Source organism: Protopterus annectens, chromosome 10.part0, assembly GCF_019279795.1.
Source record: "Protopterus annectens isolate FY-2018-M chromosome 10.part0, PAN1.0, whole genome shotgun sequence".
In the NCBI taxonomy this organism is placed as follows: domain Eukaryota; kingdom Metazoa; phylum Chordata; order Ceratodontiformes; family Protopteridae; genus Protopterus; species Protopterus annectens.
The window spans coordinates 736,523,628-736,547,805 of NC_056744.1; the positions used below are offsets into that span (position 1 = coordinate 736,523,628).

General features: G+C 38.3%; 1 protein-coding gene across 1 annotated transcript in view; it reads left to right on the forward strand.

The window, feature by feature from the left end:
• Nucleotides 1-24,178, forward strand: part of UBE2U (ubiquitin conjugating enzyme E2 U) — a 658,880-nt gene that overhangs the window by 595,630 nt on the left and 39,072 nt on the right. Inside the window, exon 8 of the mRNA XM_044085559.1 lies at nt 20,084-20,180. Coding sequence (XP_043941494.1) covers nt 20,084-20,180 — 97 coding nt within the window. The remainder of the gene's footprint in view (nt 1-20,083; nt 20,181-24,178) is intronic.

Consider the following 24,178-nt stretch of genomic DNA (forward strand, 5'->3'; position numbering starts at 1 on the left):
ATATTGTAAGTAGGTGCAAGTCCATACCATATAGGAGCTTGATCCTGCAGGAAAATAGACCAGTTCTTTCTTGGACAGGAACATTTGCAACTGCACAAAAAGAGATAATGAATTGCTATCAGCAATAGGGTTGTGAGAGTTTCACTGAATATATCTATGGTAAAGAATTTCAGTTGGAAATAAGCAATGAATCCTTACAAAGCATATTTAGAAAGTATTTGTACAAAGTGCTGCTAAGATGATGTCACTTTATCAGCTTCCTATTGAAAATTCTGGCACTCGTAATGCTGAGTGCTGACATTCTGGAAAAAAAATACCAGACATTTAGAAAAAAGCATGAATATCAAATGTGTCTCTCATTTAAAGTTCTTTTTTTCCAGGAGGCAAATTCCTCTACACCACCACACTCCCTGAAATTATATATACTAACTCCGAAATCATCATACCTTGGAGAAAAGAGAATATTTCAAGAAATGGCCATCTCGGACTTTGTATATGCCAATCAGTTGTTTTGGTTATTCAGTCTCAGCATTATGGGCCCACTAAAGTGGGTCCTGACATTACTAATGGTTTCCTACTTCATCTACAGAAATATGATCTGAAAGTAAAACACAGACCAGGCAAGGAACCTCTCAGCAGAGCATAGTTCCAAGAGATAAATGAAGGGGATAATAGGACAACTCCATAATTATCAGTAAAAAAAAAAAAAAAAAAGAAGACACCAGCTTAGAACTGCAGCTACTGAAATGTTATATTTAAAAATTTGCCTGAGCAAATATCATTAAGTAAAGAAATGCAACATTGTTTTTCTTTCAAGGAAAATACAGGTTGCATACAGTACTTAATCTCTTTTAATCTAATTTTTAATCTATTTTTTTTTTTTAAATCTCTATCCCTTGGGAAATGAACCAATGCGTTTTTCCCGGAAGGTGTGCTCACCAATTCCCTCAGGCTACTACTTCTCCTAGTAATTTCGCAGTATGTCGCTAGTGCTAAGCATCAGAGCCCTTTCAAGTCCTCAGAATATACCTCAGCCCCTCTGGTGAAGAAAGTAGTTAATTTAAAACACCAAGATACAGTTATTTACTGCTAATTCCCTCAGGGTACTTCAGCCCCTAGTAATATCGCACTATATCGCTAGTGCTAAGCACTGGAGCTCTTTCAAGCCCTCAGAATATACCTTAGCCCCTCTGGTAAAGAAAGCAGTTAATTTAAAACACCAAGATATATTTATTTACTGTTAAGTACATTACCTTTAACAATACTGTTAAGCAACCGTCTTTCCAACCAGCACTCTCACTTGTTTTGATGTGCTCACCTACTGGGGCATTTATCTTGGGTTCCCCTCCTATTTTTTTTGTTTCTTCTGTTTTGATCTGCTGCTTAGAAGTTAGTAGTCTCTGATATTTGCTGATATTTTTTTACTTGTTTCTTCTGGTGGACAGGGTATCAGCCCGCTCCGTTTCACCCTTGCTATGCTCTAGCTCACTCCACTCCCCTACCCTACCTCCATTTCCACCCACTCCCTTATCCTTAAATTTATACCCTCTAACCACACCTCCTACCCAATCCCATATCTACATTCTACTGCAATTCTTGTCTCACTTCCTATCTACCTAATTTAATCCTCCCCAAATATGGCCTTCTTCACCTACATGTTTTTCTTATATTTTCACAATATACTGATGTCTGCAGTTTTAGTAGAACTCCCCTTATTCAATTCAAATTCACTATTCACTACATACTCATCCAAAACCATCTGCATAAACCCTGCAGCAAAAAGCTACTCAGTTATACACCCAAGCCTTTATTCTATATCTGCTTTGCACTAAAATACTTATTCTCCCCACAAGCTATTCAACTTTCTACCCACACCACCCCCTTCTACTACAGCCTATTCACTCCAAACAATCTTCTGTGACAAAAGCCCTCTTAACCCTTTTTTCATCACTAATTCAATGTGGTGACATCCATCTCAACCCAGGTCCCACTGCCCACCACTTCCCACAACAACCAATCCCCCTAATCTCGTTAAATCATTATCCATCACAACCCTAAACCTTCAAAGTATTTGGAACAAAACTTCAGACCTGCATGCCTGGCTCACCCTTAATAAAACCGATATCCTTGCCATAACAGAAATCTGGCTAAATCCTAACATAAAGGACGCAGAATTCCTCCGTCTCAACTATAATGTAATGCAGGCAGATAGACCTAACAAAAAGGGAGGTGGAGTTGCTATCCTATTCCCCAGTACATTTGATATACACCCAGTTACTGGTTAGATACCACAATTCTGTAATGCCAAAATCTTAGTTACCTTTCTGAAAACAAATAACTCCAGAAATTTCTATCAAAATCGAATATATTCCACCTGGTAATAACATACCAATATTAGAAGTTATACTATCTTGGACCTCCCACAACATAAAAAATGAAATCATAATGCTAGGTGATGTCAATATAAACTGGTCACATATTAACTCAAAAACTCCCATCAACACTATCAACCTACTTCATTACACCCAACTTATCTCCACCCCCTCCAGATACAAGAACAGAACCAACGAAGTAACCACCTTAAATTGGATCTTAGCCTCTGACCCCTTTAAAATATCATAATTCGGTATACCCCCCTAATTCTTTAAGTGACCATCTTCCTGCCTTTGTTACTCAAACTGCTTCAGCTATCACAAAAAATCATAATATTAAACTTGTCAGGAATCTATCCAACTTTAATCTATCCACTTTTAACAACACTCTAAATAGCATTAAGTAGAATATTCTAAAAACTCTCCTACTTGACAATGCCCTGCTCTATTTCAACACCACATTCCTAAAAATACTTGACAGCCACACACCCCTCATACCAAAAGACTAAAAATTAATCATGCTCCATGGCTAACTAAGCCTATAAAGGAACAAATGTTACTAAGAGATAAAATCTGGAAACTTTGGAATAAACATAAGAGCAACACAGATCTACTACATTTCAAGCAACTTTGTAACCATGTAAAAACCTTGTAATCAAAGATAAGAAAGCATACTATACTGAGCTCCAAAATAATCACAAACACAACCCCAAACAATTTTGGTCCTCCATTAGTACTTTCCTTAACCCAGGTACAAAAAATAATCCTTGCCCCTACCATAATAAATCTCCAGATCTTATAGCAAGTTTATTTAACTTCTACTTCATTGACACTATAGCTAATATCATATCCAAGTTCTCAAGACGTCTCCCTGCATCTAACTCCCCAGACCAAACGACTGTATTACAACACACACAATCCATACCTCCACTCCCTACTACAAACATTCCAGATCAGTCTACCCTTCTCACTCACATTCAGTCTCAGTCCCCATTATTCGCCCAATAAAACTCTCCCACAAACAATTCTAAACCCATATTCGTACTCTCAACTGTCCCAAACAGCTTCTAAAACTAAAACCTTGTTCCAATTTAGCAGATGGACTACCCACTAAGTATCTAAAAATCGCTGCTGACACAATTGCTTACCCTATTAGTATACTTATTAATCGATCCATACAAGAATCCTATGTCCCCAACCTCTGGAAAAAAAGCATACATGATACCAATTCACAAAGGAGGATCCTCAACCTATATTTCCAATTTTCCCCACATAGCTATTCTATTCCCGCTTATCTAAACTGTTGGAAAAATGTATACACTATAAACTTCAACATTTCATTCTCAGCAATCAAATCCTTTCACAAACACAACATGGTTTCAGATCAGGTCATAGCACTTCCACTGCCCTAATATCCTTTATGGACCAAGTCACTACAGCTTGTGACTCTGGGAAGTTTGTATCCACTCTATTTCTGGACCTATCCAAAGCCTTTGATACCATATCTCATACTCTGCTCCTCTCTCAGCTTTCTAACATTGGAATGACTACCCCATCACTCAAATGGTTCAGCAGCTACCTTCTAGGCAGACAACATGCTGTAAAATGGCAAAAATCTATTTCCCCATATATACACAACCCAATTGGGGTCCTCCAGGGATTCTCTTCTAATACCTCCACTTTTCAACATTTTTATCAAGAACGTCCATTTAGCATGTCACCAGGGTTCTCTTCTACAATATGCAGATGATTTCACTGTTATCTGCAATGCAACAGACTTAACTCACCTGCAACAGCCACTCAGTCTGCATTCTCTGCCATAGAATTATGGCTCCATAACAACCATCTATCTCTAAACCCCAATAAAACCAAGCTCATAGTTTTCACTCCTAAGAGAAATATTCCCCTCAGCAAAACCCATTTTAACATACTCGCCCTGAACGAAACAAAAATTGAAATAGTTACCAATACCAAACTGCTAGGTGTCATAATTGATGAAAACCTAAAATCTGGTCTACACATTTTGATAACATCAGTAAGATCCACAAAAAAAGCTAGGACTTCTTTACAGACTTAAATAATTTCTTTACTTCCCATCAAAACATGTACTTGCATCCACCTATCTACTTCCATCTTTGGTTTATGGTACCCACTTGCTTACCAATCTCCAATCCTCACTTAAAACTAAACTTGAAATGTGCTACAACAAAATAGCTAAATTTGTAACAGGTTCTTGCCATTCAATCCATCACTGCATACCCCAAAAACATTGAACTGGCTGGAATTCCCCCACTACCTCGCATATCTACAACTTTCCACCACACACAAAATTCTCACAAAACCTCAGGATTGCCCTGCCCTTAGTTCCTTATTTTCTCATTAGAACCCTAGCAGGTCCCTACAATCTGAGAACCAGCTCTTCCTTCACATCAACAAACCAAAACTACCTGCAGGCCAACTACTTTATTTGTGGGCAGTAGCAAAAACCTGGAACAGCCTTCCTCTTGCCATTCACACCATTCATAGCACTGTTTTTTTCAAAACTGCTCTCAGAAAATTCCTCCAATCCAACTGGCTCTGTAATTGCATTAAATCTCCTCCTTGCATAACCTAGCTCTCAAATACACTCTCATAATTCCATCTCCACTACTTTTTGTCATTTAACTTGTTTTCTACCTTCTTTTCCCATCCTGTCACCCATACTCTTTCTTCCCCCTCACACTAATACTGTAGACTACATCTTCTCACACTTTTATTCTCCTCTCTCTACTCTCTTTTTTTTTTAGCTGGCAGAAATCTCTTAAGGTAATTTTTAGCCTGAACCTCTCAAATTCAATATAGCTATGTATTTATATAAAGCAACCCTTTCTGTATAAACGTACTAGCTATGTTCTTTATGCAGTTTAACCCATACTGCTATATATACCTTTTATTTTTTATGCTGCACTCTTCTTCTTACCTTGTAAAAAGCTTATTTTGTTTAGCAATGTATAGGTTTTCTGCTGTACTTTTTCCATGTAATACATTATATCATTTTGTTTTATTTTTCTGTGAATGTTTAACCTGTAATAACACTTATCTATTTGTAATATATATGTTTTCTGTGGAGCTTTTCTCCCCAGCCCCTTACTGAAAATGGACTCTTCTTGGCTCAGTGGGCTATCCCGGTAAACAGATGTCAAGAATTAAATAAATAAATAATAAATTATCTTAAACTCCGTCAAAATAATAGATCTGATGTTGTCTGTTTTTGCCTTATTCAAGACGTGGGATGTTGGATCCCGTCAGATCCGACCTCGGCACCTTATATCGGAGTATTGGCTCCAGGAGCACAGACTCCTCCCCTACCCACATTTCCCTCCTTCTAGCCAATATACTTCAATTCTTGTCTGCTGCTTGGTAGACCAGACTTGTTTGCCGAGAGCTCCAACACTTTCAGAATAAATGATAGCCATTTTTGACTCCTTCCTCTAGGATATTTGTTAGTTTTCTTGTTAGTTAAAAATAATATGCTTAGATAGATAAGGTTGTTAGCTAGCTGCTTTAGATAGATATCTTTCAAGTCTGCTGAACAGAACTTTCTAGTAATCTTCTAGATATATATACATATATATATATATATATATATATACATATATATATATATATATATATATATATATATATATACATATATATATATATATATATATATATATTTATATATTACATAGTGTTTTTCATACAGAAATTAGTAGGACAGTAGACTACACCCCCACACCCCCCGCTATTTAAATATACCAACTCTGAGATCACACTACATTGTGGTAAAGGGAAATTTTCCTGTTCCGCGCGCTGTGGAGATCCCCATTCAGACTATTCGAACTTTTAAAAGTTCAATCATATGGTCTCGGCCATATGAAAGTCGAGCTTATATATATATATATATATATATATATATATATATATATATATGTGTGTGTGTGTGTGTGTGTGTATAAAAATATATATATATATATATATATATATATATATATATATCTATATAGATGGGATCCGTATGGATCCCCGAACGGCAACATCACCGAAACAGATTCGGCCGGGCATACTTGCGCGAAAGTGCTTTTCACCGAAGAAGCACTTTTGCATGAGTATGCCTGTTGCGGAGATCGCACTACAGTGGGGATAAGGGAAAATTCCCTTTTCCCCACTGTAGTGTGACCTTGGGAGTGAGAATATTAAAGTAGGGGGGTTGTGGGGGGTGCAGGGGAGGTTGCCCCCATGCAAAAATGTAATGTATTTTTTAACACACTTTAACAAAAGCACTTTTTTGGTGAAAGTGCTTTCGTTAAAGTGTGTTCAGTGATTGTGGACTCCCTGCACCCCCCACAGCCCCCCACACCCCCCTACTTAAATATACCAACTCTGAGATCGGACTACAGCGGGGAAAAGGGAATATTCCCATTCCGCGCTGTAGTGTGACTGCCAAAGTCAATTTTCGAAGTTTCACTACTTTGAACAAGTGGACTCGGTGAAATGGGGTTCTAAGTAGTGAAACTTCGAACATATTGATGGATCACATATATATATTTACATATATATATATATATGATATTTAATCTGTAACGATTATAGTATGATAGTGGAGCTTTCCTCCTCAACCCTTTGCAGAAAATAGATAATTATCTGGCCAGTTTAGACCAGTAATACTGTATATTCATTTGTACTTTGCTTTTTTAGGCATTGTTTTCATTGTTTTATTGTTTGATTGTTTTCTTGATTAGTGTTTTAGTTTCCTTTAACTGTATAATTAGTATGATAGTGGAGCTTTTCTCCTCGGGCCTCTGCTGAAAATGGACATGTATCCAGCCAGACTAGCCCGGTTAACAAATGTAAAATAAAATAAATAAAAAAAAATATATATATATATATATATATATATATATATATATATATATATATATATGTACTTGTTTTATAAGCTCAGAGTAGTTGCTCTTATTGTTATTGTTGTAAAGTTTTTCTCTGTGTAAAAATGTTATACTGATGGCTTCAAAAAGTGTTTAGCCTGTGGAATCAACATATGGCCATTTGTATTTACTGCCTAGGTCCTTTCCACTTACAGGATAGCTGCAGTAGCTGTGCTGCCTTTGCGTCAGAGGTTTTCAAAGCAAAAGAGAGAAACTTATTCTTAAGGGACTTTTTTCCTTTCAGACAGAATCCAGAATGTCCTCCAAATCCAAGACACCTTCCACTCCTCCTCCTTCAAAAAAAAAAAAAAAAGAGAGAGAGAAAGAAAGATCTAAAGAAAAAGAAAGACAGAGACCTTAAGTGAAATACAGAGAAAAACAAATTGAGAAAATACAAGATAGGTCAGAGAAACCAAATAAAAGATCTCTGGATCCAAGCACTTTACCAGGTCTAGCACCTGAGTTGTCAAAGCAGTAGATCCAACTACAACTGAGATCTGAACTCCCTTTCCAAAACCTTCTTTTTCTCTGGGGCCAATCATCCTCAGACTTCATTCTCTGATACTTCTAAAGCTACATTTGAGACCACTGTCTGTAGCTCCTTTATCAAGGTTTGGTCGATACACGAGAAGCCTAACCAAGATGGATGTCGCTCATATGATAAGGAGCTTCCTGAGGACACAAATTCAGCTGGGGGGTCTTTCTAGCCCCATCTTGGAGGAGAGGACTGGGAATGGTCCCATTGACACCATACATCCTTGTTCTGACATTATTTCCATTTTTGGACCTGAGGTATATGAGTCCGAACCCATTTGCTGCACCAGCATTAGAGCCAATAACCCTGGAGACTTGTGCTTTGATATCTTTCCTCACTTTCTCGACACCGTTACCTGTGGGTTGGGATGAGTCCCTGAGGCAGAGCAGTGGAGTTGGAGCCCCAGTCGTCAAGTCGACTATGAAGTTTGCAAAGCTGTCCCTCCTCCTTGGTGCTTTGGCTCTAGACAGCTCGGTTCCAAGATCCTCCTCAGAGCTGATCTCTTTTGGAGTCAGGTAAACTACCAAGTTTGCTGATAGGAGTAGGTCGTCCTCAACTCCATTAGCTGAGTTGGCTTTCAAGGCTGTGGAGAGGGCTTTGGCAGGACCAAGGAGACTGGTGCTTGCACTGGGTTCAGATCCATCCTGACTCCTTTTGGATCCTGTGCCTTCTTCCTCTCATTCAGGTTGACAGATATAGGTACACCCAATCAGCTTTGAGGCAGCTAGGCATTCAAGCTCCCCTCTGTCTCTGAGGTGTCTTCATCAGAGCCCCTGAGACACATTCCCCAGAAAAGGATATGCAAACAGAAACATCTAGACTCCTCTCCTGTGTCATTCAATGAAGACATAAACTTAGATGATTGGGAGGGTTCCTTAAGATCCCCTTGAACATGTCTACTTTGGGGATATTCTGAAATTGATGAAATGCAGGAGATCTGCAGAAACTCCTTTTGATGAGTTGGTGTTCCTTTTTGGTCTGGCCATTCACATCCTGGGTGGTCCCACCTCCTGACATCCTAATAAATCTTGTTGATCAGAAGGCTTAGTAGGAACCTGATGTGGCAGAGCCTATCCCCAAAAAGCCGGACAAGATTTTGATTGCCTTAAAGGGTAGGATACATTGGTACAAGAGTCCCCGATAGATGCAATGGTGGTAGCAGCAGCCACAAAGAAGTAACTGAAGGAAGAAAACTCCTCTGTCCAGCCCTCAAACAGGGAGTCAAGTGCATTGGACAGACTGGAGAAATGGACATATACTTCAGTGACCTTTGCACTTTGAGCACTTAATTATCTAGCACACCTGACATGTTTCCAATGAGACTTGATCAAGGAGCTCTTCAAGTCTGTTTTGGGTGGCATACCTATGGACATTCAAAAGATGGTGGATGCCCAAATGTCTGCATTCCCATCTTCCTAAAATGTGGCCATGAGACTGCTGTCCAAAGCAGCTGATGGTACATAAAGGGCAGCCAGCACAAGCATTAACGTGATGTCATACCTAGATGCAGCTATGTGATTTCATGGAGAGTTTCAGGGCATCCTTTATCAGTGCCACCTTGTTTGGACCTAAGGTAAAAGAAACACTTATCAGGAGGTAACAGGATGATAAGACCTTGTCTGTCATGGGAATTCATTTTTCTTCTCCTCAAAGTTCCTTTTCTAGGAATCAAAGAGCACGTAGGAAAATGTGTCTCCTGGGGATAGACCTCCCTGACCCAGAGTAGGAAATGGTCAGAATAGATGCTACCCAGGAGGTAGAAGCAGACTGCAAAATCAAGGTTTCTATGGTCCCTTCAATGAGAATCTTACCAACATCCCTGAATGCTTGCCCAACTGCTGCACTCTGGAGGCAATTGAGGGATGCTTTTCCTTACTCCCTTTAGCCTGGCAAGCCATAACTTCTGATTCATGGCTGTTAAGAATTATCACAAGAGGCTATACAATTCCCTTTTTGGATTTCCCAAAGAAAAGATTAAAGATTTCCAATATGCCACCCAATCCATTGGCATCTGTGTCAACAGAAGTTTCAAAGCTGCTAAGCAAGAGTCATCCATCCAGCCACCCCCCCCCCCGACCTGTTAGGATCCAGAGTCTATTCTGGGTTCTCTTTTAGTTCCATATAAGACAAGGAACCTTTGACCAATATTGAATCTCAGCAACCTAACTATGTATGTGAAACAAAGTTCCAGATGTTTAAGTTGCAGTCCACCCTACCACTGTTGAGGAAGAAAAATTGAATGTGATCTATTGATCTCCACGATGCCTACTTATCATATCAAGATCCAGAGGCAATCTAGGGGGTTTCTCCATTTCTGGCTGGGAGCCAATTACTGTCAATTCAGGGCACGGCCATTCAGTCTCTTCACAGCCCCTGGGTGTTCACCAAGAGTATAGTAGTTGTAGCAGCTCATCTCTGGCTGCAAGGATCCATGTCTTCCTGTATTTAGATGATTGGCTCCTAACTGCTACTTCCAGAGATCTACTGTTGCAACATCAGTCATTCCTTCTCTCTCTCTCTCTCTCGCAAATCAGTTGGGAATATCAGTCAACTACAAGAACAGCAAACTGCCTTCCTCGCAGAACATAGAATGTATAGGTTGCCAGACAGACACAGTCCAACAAATTGCAAAAGTCCCCATTACAAGAGTCAGCTCATGAAGGTTTGTAGCTTTTCAAGTGATGCAGCACCGTGGACCACATCCAAGACTCATTCTACGTCTCTTAGGGTTGATGGCCTCTTCTATTGCACTGGTTTCATTAGAGAAATATCACACGTGAGTCTTACAGTGAACATAAGCAGTACAGTAGTCACAGATTTTTCATCCCCTTCACACCAGAATCTGACTTATTCAGGTTTGCAAGAATTACATAAATAGGTGGCTTACATTACTGGCAGTAGCACAGGGTAGACCCTTTTGTCCACCTGCTCCAAGGCCACAGTCACCACTGACGCCTCCCTTGTAGGGTGGGGGGAGATTTTGAAGGAAAAACAGTTCAAGGGATGTAATCATTAACAGAGGCTAAACTTCACATTAATGTCTTGGAGATGAGACTGGTTCTCCTAGTGTTGCAGGCTTTTTGGGACCTCCTACCCATGGATATGTTCACTGTTCTCATAGACAATATGTCAGTGGTCTGGTACTTCCAACAGACAAGGTGGATCACCCTCTTTGCAGCAAAGCCATAATAGTTTGGCAGTGGGTGATGCCACACGTTCCTGAGATGTCCAATATACTAACTGACAGGTTGAGCAGAACTATACTGTTGCCTCATGAGTGGTCTCTCAAACAAACAGTGGCAACAGACATTTTCAGCCACTGGGGCCAAATTTGCTGTGACCTCTTTGCCTCCTACCTTAACAACAAATGCAGCAGTTATTGCACCCTCAACCCTCCACAGGGTTTAATTTTTGGTCTTTAGGTTTCCTTTATTCCTCTCCACCAGTTCTTCTCATGAACTTCATTCAGAAAGCCATGAAATGCAAGACCAGAGTGTTCCTCATTTCCCTCGCCTGGCCTCAGCATGTATAGCTCCCCTTTCTGTGGTCTCATCTACTGCACCTGCCATGGGTTTTGGATCCCACTCTCAATCTCCTCAGTCACGAATATAAGATGCCTCTATCAGACTTCCAGTCCTAAAATTAACTGCATGCTTTCTTCAGTTTCAGTGATAGTCAGAAATGACAGGCTTTCTTCCCCTATAGTACATTTAATTTCTTCTTCTCAGGATGAATGAACTAAAAATACTGACAAAAGCAAATGGAAGAGGTTTTCTATTTGGGGATTCTCAAAGGGATTAGACCCCTTTTCATCCCGTCCCAGTGATTCTGGATTTCCTTTCTTAACTTTTTTATGGGAGGTTCTAGTTACTCTACTGTTAAAGTCCAGATGGCTACCATTTCAGATTTTCACATAGGGCATAATGATTCATCTATTGTATCTCTTAAGGTGATCAAAGCTTTTCTTAAAGGAAAGTTTTTATTCAGATCTCCTGTTTGTGATCCAGTTCTACCTTGGGATGTTAACAGTCTTATTTCAATCTCTGACCCCAAAACCCTTTGAACTTGTGACTTTTAACAGATTTAAAACTTCTGTCTTGAAAAACTATCTTTTTGGATGCCATTGCATCAGCAAAATGAGTTTCAGATCTACAAGTTATTTCATGCAAACCACCCTTCCTTATTTTCCACAAGGACATAGTTTCACTGAGAACAAATCCTGCTTTCCTTCCCAAGTTGGCATCAGAGTCTAACCTGAACCAGCAAATTGATTTACTAGTATTCTTTCCAAACTTTACTAACAAGGGAGAACACACTCTACATACCTTAGATGTCCATAGACAACTCTGGTTCTATTTACTACTCTGTTTAGTAGGCTTTTCTACTAAGCTTGAGCAGGAGGTTGTTTCAGAAGCTTTGGCCAGGTCATGGTATGTGTTGTGTACCATTTTACCTTCATCTATTGCTTTGGTAATATTTTCAAAAAAGTCTACCACTGTCCTTGACAAATCAAAACTGAGACGGGTCCAATGTTTACAGATTTCCTATGTCCTTATTGATTAGATCCATGATAAATCTTTCCATGGCTTTGCATATGAGGCTGGTCAGACTTAGGGGTCTGTAATTACCTGGGTCTGTGGAAGGGCCTCCCTTATGCAGGGGAATAATTGTAGCTGTTTTCCATTTGCTTGGTAATAAACATGTATGGAGGCTGAAGTTTAACAGTATTATTGGAGGCATGGCTACACTGTGCTTCATGCTATTTAAGATGCATCCAAAAAAATTGTCAGAACCTATCAATGCAGTATTTTTAGGTTTAGATAGGGTTTTTAAGACTTGGTCCTATGTGATAGCTGGGGGCAAGTCTCTTTCAGGCATATTTTGTGGGCTAGATGGAGGGGGGAGAGAGAGGAGTAAAGTTTGAGATTAATTTTTCAACCAGTAGGTTCAGGAAATCTTCAGCCTCAGTGTAGGTGACATTTTTCATGATCAGCTCAATGCATTGCTGTGTTGTGCTTCTGAGATTAAGAACATGACTGAAAAACAGCCTTGTGATTGTCTCTGACTTAAATGGCTATTTTAGCTGCAAACCTTGCTTTGGTGGATTTTATTAAGCTCCTGAGTTGTTTGTTTATTTCAGTGGTGAGGATACTATCATTCTGGGAGTTTACTTTTAGTCAAAATTTTCTTCCTTTTACGGCAAACCTTGTTGATATTATAGCTCCAGTAAGGGGGTTTGCCCTGCTCTTGTTCATACAAGGGTGTGGTTGAATCTATGCAGCTGTTTACATGCTGGTATAGTGTGATTGTACGTTTCCTTGTATTCAGCAGAGTACCACTTAGGAGTAGATAGTTTGTCATGGAGAAATTTCTAAAGGTGCATTGGGCAGAATGGGTCTTTGATATCAACTTTATTTCAAAGGAGATGGGTTTATAATCAGACCTAACAAATGACAAACATACTCAAGGGATGGTGCAAGTTGCCGCACATGTTAATAAGGACAAGATTCAAAATGTTGTTCCTCCTAGTGGGTATTCTGACTAATTGTTCTAGGGTATTTGTATTAACAAAGTCCAGGAATTTTTGTGCTTGTGAACTAATGGTGTAGGTTTTCCAGTCTGTAGTTGGATGCTTTTGATTACCTAGGAAAATGGTATTCCATTTAATGCTGAGTGATTCCACTTCTTGTATATAAGTGTTGTATTTTTCTTGGGACATAGAGAGCTATAGCTAGGTAATATATATGGAACAAGACCTTCCTGATGGTTATTTGGACATGAAGAAGCTCTAGTGCATCCTACAGCTTTACCAGCCTTGATGTGAGTCTCTTCTGGATGAAGACTGATATGTCTCTGCCTTTTTCCATCTCCTTCCCAGTAACTGGTCTAAACATGTGAAAGACATTATAGCCTTGCACAGCTGGAGTGCTCTCTCACATTTTAAAATATTTACTACACAGATATCCACATCCTCCAGGGTCAGAAAGGCTTGTAGGGAGTGGTGTTTCTAGTTTAGGCTCCTAGCATTGATCAGTAACGCCTTCATATTTTTCTTTACTTGCTTCATTATGTTGATAGGTTTATCAAGTTTGCATTGCCTAAAAAAGTCAGTATGAAAGTGGACATTGTTCTTGCCAATAATCAAAATCCTGGAGGGGACAGATGCAAACCATTCCTGGTGAAGCAGCATGGTCTGTTGGTCATATCCTGCCAGTCTGACAAATATTAGACCTCCTTTGAATAACTCAAAAAACAAAGCCAGTATTTGAAGTCAAATATTTTTGCTCATATTACAGCTTCACTTTTGGAAAAGGTAGAGTGCTGCTCAATGATAGTCTCATACCTGCCTGGAACACACAGTCTAAGAGCAACAACCAAGTTTTTGGGGGCAAGGGAAACTGTGTGTGTGTGTGTTGAGTTTAGTGTACAGTGTATGCTTATGTAACTGCAACATGTAAAAGTGTGGTGCAGCATGGAAGAAATCCCACATGCTGCTTTAGTCACACACATGCTCCAGTATGTGCTTTAGACAATGTTCCCTGGACACTGTAAAATGGGTAATGGTCCACAAACACCGTTAATATAGGGTATTGCCTATTGTACACTATATTTTACTGCCACTGACATGCCCATTGGACATCCCTCTGCTGATGCCAGCAATACTGCCTGCTGTATCTAGTTGCCCTAGGGGCCATTACCCCCCCCCCCCCGTTCACTTGGCTGTTGACATTGTGGAAATGATGTTGGATATTTCTCTGTGCCTGCAGTGAATATGTGACAGCCATATGTCTCTGCAGTTGAATTTCACTTAACCATGTGTCTCCAACAAAATGTATCCACAGGGAAATGTATGACCTCCAAGCAGCCTAAACGCATGTCTTTGTTCAATGATGGGATTGCATGGACACTGATTTGTTCCATTGCAGACATGTTATATATATTATATATGTTATATGCTACAATAAAATAGCCAAGTTTGCTACTAACTCAACCTATAGAACCCATCACTGTGCTGCACTAAAAGAACTAAAATGGCTTGAGCTACCACAGCTACTTAACTATCACCAGCTGGGCACAGCCTACAATATTCTCAAATATCCTGAAAAAAAACCCTCATTATCCAACCTACTTTCTATCTATACTACAAACCGATACCTAAGATCCAGTGAAAAATCTCTCCTCTCCATCACCAAGGCTAACAATAATGCAGGGAAAGCGCTCTACTCCCACACCGTTGCCAGAAATTGGAACTCTCTTCCCCTATCTGTGTCCACTGCCCCTCCACATCCATATTCAAAAACTCCCTCAAATCGCACCTTCTTAGTACATGGTTATGCCCTTGTATCACATAACCCTACCCATACTGCTATTAACTCCCCAAATTACTCTCTGATCACATGCTGGAGCTCTGATCCCCTGTAGGCTTGGTCATCTGAAAGGGTACTTTTAACTGTAGAATCTTACTTGATATATTTTCTTTTCTTACCAAAGTATGACTGACATTGTCTTTTTACCCATGTTCTATATCTTTTACCTGGAGTGTTTTTATTAATTCTTGTTATATTACTATGCTCAGCATACATGATGTAACCTGTTTTGTGTATTATGCTTGATGTACTGTATTTGTATAACTTGATGTTGGAGCTTTTCTCCCCGGGCCTCCGCTGAAAATGGACCTGGTCCAGTCGGAATTTCCTGGTTAACAAATGTAAAATAAAATAAATAAATAATAAATAAATTATATATTAAATATAACTGGGTTATTATTACATGTTCAAATAATAACATTTTCAGACACAACAATTACAATTGCAACAAATATGTTAAAATCTGTATTCTTAAGCTTGGGGATGCCTATTGTGTTCTTATCTTAACAATTGATACATAAGTCACAAATTTATTTATCAATATATTTGACATTTGTTAACCAGGATTGTCTGACTGAGCAAAAGCACTTTTTTTAGCTGAGGCCCAGGGAGAAAAGCTCCACCGAATAACAGATTATTATATCACAATGTCTAGTGAGATACAGTAGTCAAATGCAACAGTAATAAATTCAGGCATTACAGATATAGCACATTAATTCATAGATCACAATGGTCAGTAAGATACAATAGTAGAAAACAATACAATATGCAGTCTGTACAGATACAAAACACTATTACGCACATTTCTTTTACAGCGATTTTTGGTATATCCAGAGGTTGTAGGAGTAGAATTGAGTAGATTTTAGTTAAAAAGTGAGAAAGAAAATTATACTGTTAGTAGCAAGTTAATAAGGAAAGGAAAACAGCTTATAAGATAGTGTGCAAGGAAGCAATCAAGATAGTAAAACTTTAGGAGAGGATACAGCTTATAGAAATGGAGATTAAGCATATGTGATAGTTTTGATAGGAGAAAAGGGTAGAGGAAATAGTGATGAAGTAGAGTTAGGTAAATAATTAAGTGGAAAAGAAGGTAAAGTTAACAAGGAGGTTAGATAAGGAGTAAAGTGGAGATATAGGAAGAACTGGTTTAAGAAGTTGTCGATAAGATCATATGTAAGAAAAATGTAACCGCTTAGTAAGAAGAGAGTAAGAGTCGGATTTTGGAAGAGAGGGGAAGAGTGCCAGTAGGATATTTACAATGACATGTCCAGGTGCTATTTAGATAATCTTTTAGAGCTTTCTTGAAGTCATGAGTCTAGTTTATTTTTCTTAAGAGACATGGGAAGTTTGTTCCAAGAGAAGGCTGGTAAATAGCTGTATAGTTTTTGTCCAAAAGAGCTCTTGGGTTTGTAGATTTCTAGGTGATATTGATCAGAGCTCCTAAGAGTTCGAGGAGGGGAGTATAGAGCAAGACTAAAGGGATGTTGGGGCAGGAGGAGGGTTTGTGTACAATGGAATGAAGGAAGGAAAGTTGTGAAAGTTGAAGATAATGAGGAAATTCTAACCAATTTACAGACTTAAGAGCATGACAGTGATGTGACTTGGTGAGTTATTAGATGCAAATCTAGCTACTTTATTGTAGGTAGTTTCAAGTTTTGTGAGGAGATTAGATTGTAGGTTAGTTAAGATTTGAGAACTGTAGAACAGGTTAGGAAGGAGGTAAGTATGGGCAAATGTCTGACGAGATTCAATAGTTCAAAACTTTTTATTTTTATTTACTAGACCTAATTTTTGATGGGTTTTCTTAATACAGTGAAATGCATGTAGGTCAAACTTTAGTTGGTCATCTCTAATGGCACCGAGAAGCTTAGTATGAGTATCAGCCTTAATGATTGTTCTGTTTAGGGATGTAATGTTGAATGTAGATTTGTGTTGAGACAATGATTTGGGGAGGAAGAGTAGAAGTTTAGTCTTTTTGGGGTTGAGTATGAGTTGGTTATTTAAGAGCCATGTTTCAATAAGGTTGCTAAACTTTTGTGTTAAGGTAAATAGGTCAGGGAGAATATCGGAGGTGGTGATGACTGTAGAGTCATCTGCATACTGTATTAGGGATGATTGTGGACAGGAAGTGTAGAGGCGATTTATGAAAATATTGAAAGTAAGGGACCAAGTATTGATCATTGAGGGACTCCTGCCTTAATGGGAAGAACAGGGGAGAGGGAGGAGAGACATTTAACAGCTTGTTGTCTGCTTTGAAACCAGGAAATAGTAAGGAAGTAAGAAATAGTAGGAGTAGAAGGAATGAGCTGATAAAGTTTAGAAAGGAGAATAGGATGAGATACAGTATCAAAAGCTTTGGAGAGATCAAGAAGGAGACAGGAGACCAGCTTGTGTCTCTGGCCTGGGAGATAGAGTTATTGAATGAAATGAGGGTTGTTGTGGTAATATGATGTGGACAAAAACTATGCTGTGCAGGTGAGAGTAGATTTTGGGAGATGAGATAGTGTACACATTTCTCAAGTGTTTTAGATAGAGGAGACAGTATTGCTATAGGCCGGTAGTTGGATAGGTTGGTAGAGTTTCTGCCTTTGTGAAGGGGTATACTATAAAATTGCTTCCATAGTGAGGGAACAGTGGATTCCCTTATAGAGTGGTTAATGAGAATGGAAATGGGATAGGCGATAGAGTGGGCTGCAGCCTTAAGGGACAGTGGAGGTAGGTTGTCAGCTGATGCAGACAAGGCTGTAGTTTGAGAACATTTTTAATGTAGTTTGTAGGAATTGGTTTTAGTGTAAAGGAATCATTGAGCCGAGAAGGAGTAAGAGTATTAGAAGAAGCAGTGGAGTTAGAGTGTTGGATAGGTTTACTAATTGAGTTGATGAAGTATGAATTAAAGATGGATGCCATCTCTTGTGGAGAATTATTAGGGGAGGGGTTAGGAGTAGTGAGGTTTCCTGGGTGCAGGATTTGGTTAACACTATGCCAAAATGCTTTGGGATTCTTATTGTGTATGGAATTCAAGAGTTGTTCATGAATGCATATTCAGATATTTAATGCCCATCCCATGCTATTCACAATCAAATGGACAAACGGAGAGAGCTATCCAAATAGTAAAGTGTGTCCTAGAACAAATGGTAGCAAATCCTTTGAGGATTGTTGTCTCTCGGTGTTTAGAATTTTGAAATAATCCATTGCAGGGACTCAAGTCTCTCCTTAGCTAAACAATGAATATACAAAAGTTTGAAAAGCAGATTACCTTTCACTTCTTCATTAGTGATGCCTTCAGTGCCTTCAAATCAACATAAATGTAAAGAAATATGATAGAAACTGCAGAAGACTACTAAGTGGACAAGTTGGAGGCAGAGGGGGAGTACTGAAGCCATGGAAAAGTCTGAATCCTAAAACTGAACTAATTGGGGAAGCAACCAAACCAACATCCTTCACTTTTATGGGAAAGGTAAAATCTGTATGGAAGAAATTAAAAACATTTGAATAAGGCAAATATTCATACCTTAAAGTTCCAGGAGGAAGGAAGAGCAGGTAAAAGTGTCACGGCCATTACTGTCACAGGACAGTAGAAACTTAGAGCTGTAACAGTTAAGAATTGCAGAAAGCTATATTACAGCAAGTACTGCAAAACATAGGATCATATGCCTAGTATACATAGTTGTGTTAAATTCACTGGATATGGAAAATAGTTGAAGAAACCAGACAGACATACTGCTTGTTTGATAGTTGAAATAATTCTAAGAACTGAAATATTTAATTTATTTTAAATGTCTTAAAATGTTCATAAAGGTTTGATTAGCTGTACATAGCCAATGGTGCACTTAATTGCAGCTAGTGTACAATAATTGATGAAATGTAATGCATGCTATCTCATAGATATATGATAGAGATGAATATTAGATATGTTATGTTTAGTTTTAATGTTAATAAACTAGCTACACTTATCTGCACATTATGTGTAACAATTATTCTAGAGAAGCCTCAATATGAATATATACCTCATATGAACTAGTCCACATCTACAGTGTCTCTTTCTTGTGTATTAGCCATATAGACATTGCAGTGTCCACTGAATAACATTTCCTTTGCAATAACTTGTGAGTCTCGAAGTTTTAAAAAAAAGATATGAACTTTACAAAATGAAACTTGCTATTGCACCTCTAAAGCATTTTTTGCACCCTCCCCACTGTGGGAACTGTATTCTTATACCTCCATAACTTAAATATACTCACTCTGAGTGTTGTACACAATATAAAGGGGACTATGCCATGATATTACAGTTTTATTGTTTAATTATAGTCCCCCAATTTTCACTTCAATTTGAAAAAAATCTGATATTCTCAGGATTGGAATATTAAATGCAACCTTGGACACTACATATTTCCCTCTTGGCTGATGCATCTGATAGTCTGGAACACTTCATAACCTTGAATTACTGGTGGCATCGTCAATGTCATATGTCTATACCAGTACACTGACTTTTACAAATGAGAATGATATAAACGTATTAAATCTGCTTTACATCTGAAGAGTTACTTGTAACTTTGTATTGCTTCTGTTTTATCATTATAATAGCTAAATGTCTTATTTTCAGTTAAAGTATAACTACAGATTCCTATGGCAGCAAATTATTAGTATTGTAAGCTCTGTTACTATAATAGCGCACTTTTAATAGTGCCACAGAGAAGTTTTATCTGTGTCTGTCAGTACTGAATGCTGTGCCTTTCCTTGGTAAAAGGAAAACTGAAATTGCATACTTGATGATGAATACATATATCTTCTGTCTGTGTAATATTTTGCAGTTAACTACATTGCATATTTTTAAATAGATAAAGTGTTATATTATTTTAGTACTGCAGGAATTATTAGGATATCCCAGCTTACAGACAGCACATTGTGGTTTGGAAGAAAAGTGGCTCAAAGATGAAATAGCGGAACAGAATAAAGAGTAAGTTTTATTTGTAATACTTGTAGTCTCTCTCTCTAATGAAAACACTCAGAGCAAAAGCATGAAAACTGAACGCAAATTTCTGCATGACATGAAGAAGATTGATTTCTAGTAATTGCTTATAAAGTTCTTTGTATTATACTTTGATTTTCATGTCATAATATTGCCCTTTCTCGCTCTCTCTCTATATACATAAATATATATATATATATATATATATATATATATATATATATATATATATATATATATATTTTGTACTTTGATCTGCATGTCATAATATTCTCTCTCTACACACACACACACACACACACACACACACACACACACACACACACATATATCTAGCCTCTCACATCACTGTTAATTCTATGAAATTGTTGAAGATTTTGTTAAACTGTTCACCGATGTAATGCTCTAATGTCCTCTGTTAATTATGACACTTCTTTAGCAGTACATGTAAGCCAGAAAATTCTCTCCCTATTGGAAGTGAAACCTGATATTCAGTTCTCAAAACTTTGAAAATAAACCATGATTCTGACCAGAAAAAAAGTGAATTCTAAAGTTTGGTTATACTTTTAACAATTTTTGCAGGGTGCCCTTATTCCCAACACTTTTAATGTGGGGGCTGCACCCCCATACTCCAAGGTCACTGTCCCTCAAGGTAAGGAGGATACTCAAGATATCTCGTCTCAGAATGAATGTATATCTTGTCTCAGAATGCACGTATACTCCCCCATTCTCATTTAAAATGTTTCTTCTATAGATTGCATTTTCATCCATCATACTTTCAGTAGGCATGTCAAATATTCATAGACAACATTCTAGCAAGAGTGTGTGTGTGTGTGTGTGTGTGTGTCTCTAAGTCTAATAACTGGTAGATTTTTGAGTACAGTAACTTTAGCCTTCAAATAAGCCAACTAAAAGAGCATGAAAAAGAAAGTTTTTTGCAAGACATATCACAGGTTTGGAAATTTTAAACTATTCAGAAAGACTTCAGTAATTGTCATTACATTTGTTCTGTTCTGTAGCACAGTGTCTGACATAGTTTTATTTGAAATTATATGTCTGCGGCCACAGTGGTGCAGCGGTTAGCATTGCCGCCTCACAGCAAGAGGTTCTCTGATTCAATCCTCGGCTGGGGTGCCTTCTGTGCGGAGTCTGCATTTCCTCCCTGTGGTCGCATGGGTTTCCTCCAGGTGCTCCGGTTTCCTCCCACATCCCAAAGGCATGCTGCAGGTGGATTGGACACTCTAAATTGGCCCTAGGCATGCATGTGTGTGCCTTCTGTGGAAGGTTGGGTGCCGGGCTGGCAACTCGACACAGTAAAACTCCACTGCCAATCGTGAGCGGACAGGTGATCCACTGTGGCGACCCCTAACCGGGAAAAGCCGAAAAAAGAAGAAGAAGATATGCCTGCAATGCACTGTGGTAAAATAGACAGTAGATCATTAAACAAAAAATAAAAGCACAGATACTTTACACAATGCATTCCAGAATTATGGGATAAGCTCCCCATTTAGAATTCATTAACACTTTCAACAATTTTGGAGTTATAGCAATTAATTACAATCTTGTAGACTTGTAGTTAATCTGTTTAACAGTCAAAACAGTCAAACCTACAAACTTAACAGTGTCCTTGAATTTATTACATATATTGTTAACATGCGTAGGGATATAGCCAATCTCTGTCAAGAGGTGCAGACATGGTATGCCTCCCTGCTAAAACACTTGTATATTATAACAATATCTGGTGTTTTTTTAAACACTTTTATTGAATTATTACTTGTGACATAGGCAAATTTACATTTATATAAAAGTAATCAAACTGTATTCACAAGTTCATGTTTACAAACATTATACTTCACATATATTGCTATATATCATATAACCTTAGAAACATTACATGTTATTCTATTCCTGACTTTTTTAAAAAAAGAAACATTTTACTAAACCAAAACAAACCACACTGACACAATCCTATTTGCAAGCGTTTTATATCACAAACCATACTGACGCTTCTAGTTAGTTGCATTCATTGTACATAACTTATAATCTACCCAATCATTTTCAGTAAAACATTACATAGCTTATTTAAGTCCTCCCTTCTTTTAAACCTCATTCCTCCCCTGTATGTATTGTTTCCACAAGCCTCATTTCTTCCTATGTAGTTTGCTCCTACCCTTTTCTAAAGATCTCGATTCCAGTTGTTTATGTCTGTTACTATATTCACTACTACTACTACTATAGTTGGTTTAGATTTTGATTTCCATTTTCTAGTAATTGCTTTTTTGGCAGCCACTCTGATTATACACAGCAAGGACTTACCATGTCTAGGCAAGTCTAATTCTGAATCATAGCTCAGAAAAAGCATCTCCCTCATCACACCAATCTGTCCACCCAGCATCACCGACAGTGCATCCCGCAGGGAATCCATAAAGTCCACGCACTCACCATACTCCCAGAAAATATGTTCCCAATTACCTCTTTTCTTTTTCCCTCGTCACACCTCCCAACATTTGCTGTGTACCTGAGGAAAAATTCTCTGGAGTCTACTTCTAGATTTTGTCACATATTTGGGAGACATATATATCCTCCCATTGTTTCTTTGAGAATTGCTTGTCCCATCTCACCTGCCAATCCTTTCTAACCTCATTTGATTGATTTTTATAGTTATCATGCAATATTTTATATGCTGTACTAATTATTCCTTTTTTAATGGTAGCTTCTGTTCTAGATTCTACTAAAAATTCTGCCAGTGCTGGTCTTTTGTTTAGGACCCCCCCCCCCATTTCTTTTTCGTTGCCTATACTCTGATATCAGTCCTTGACAGGGAAGACAATGTCTAACCTGCAGTCCAAATAAATTCTTGGCGGTTTCCCATTCTGTCATTTTCTTTCTCTAGTTATTTACTCCCAATACATTAGTTCCTTTGCCAAGTTTCCCCAATAAATTCCAGCCCCCTTTTCCTGTTGTCTATATCCCTAATTGCAGTCACCCTATCAGCAGAATCTCCTTTTTCCATTCCTGTGTTGGCTTTGTTCCTAGGATACTTTCTGCTACTTTGCAGATATAATATTCTGTATGATCATTGTTATTCTCTTTAAAGGCCTGCGTCCAGAATCCCAATCTCCCCTTGTTTCTTGAGCGCCCCCCCCCCTGTTTAATCATCATCCCTTTCCACTTTGAATCATAGTTTTGTGCTTGTGCTATGTATAGAAGCCTTAACTGTGTAGCTCTGAAATACCCCTTCAAATCGGGTAATCCCAATCTACTCTGTTCTACTGGAAGAATCATCTTATCCCACTTGACTCTTACTGTCTTCCCCTCCCAGATAAAGTCCTTCAGCTCTTTATTAATTGCTATCCACAACTTCTTATGTGGTTGATAAAAATATGTCTGACCTGCATATAAGACTAATGGGACTAAAACATTTTAACCACTTGTATCTTACTATCCATATCCATATAACAAAGCTTCCATTTTCTCAGTTTTTGTATTATGTCTTGTTTAGTCTCTTCCCACATATCCTTAGCTGCCACACCAGAATCATTTTTAATCCATAATTCTAAATACTTCATTTTATCATGTCCCCATAAATATGGATATTGCTGAACCAATTCATATGTGGGTACATAATTTAATGCTATTGCCTTTGTTTTAGCTTCATTAATTTTGTATCCTGAAAGATATGAAACCGTCTCAAAATGTTCCACAATGCTGTGATGTCTCTTTCTGGTTTTGTCATTGATAAAATAATATCATCTGCATATAGACCCAGCTTTTCTTGACTACCATACCAATTATATCCTTGAATTTCTGAGTCCCATATTTTCTTTGTCAGTGGTTCTAAATATAATGCAAATAACAAAGGGGAAGAGGACACCCCTGCCTGGTTCCTCTGTGCAATCAAAAATTATCAGAGAGGACCCCACCCTCTTAAATTTTTGCCTTCGATTCCTCATATATCCTCCTAATCAGCGTTATATTTTTTTCAG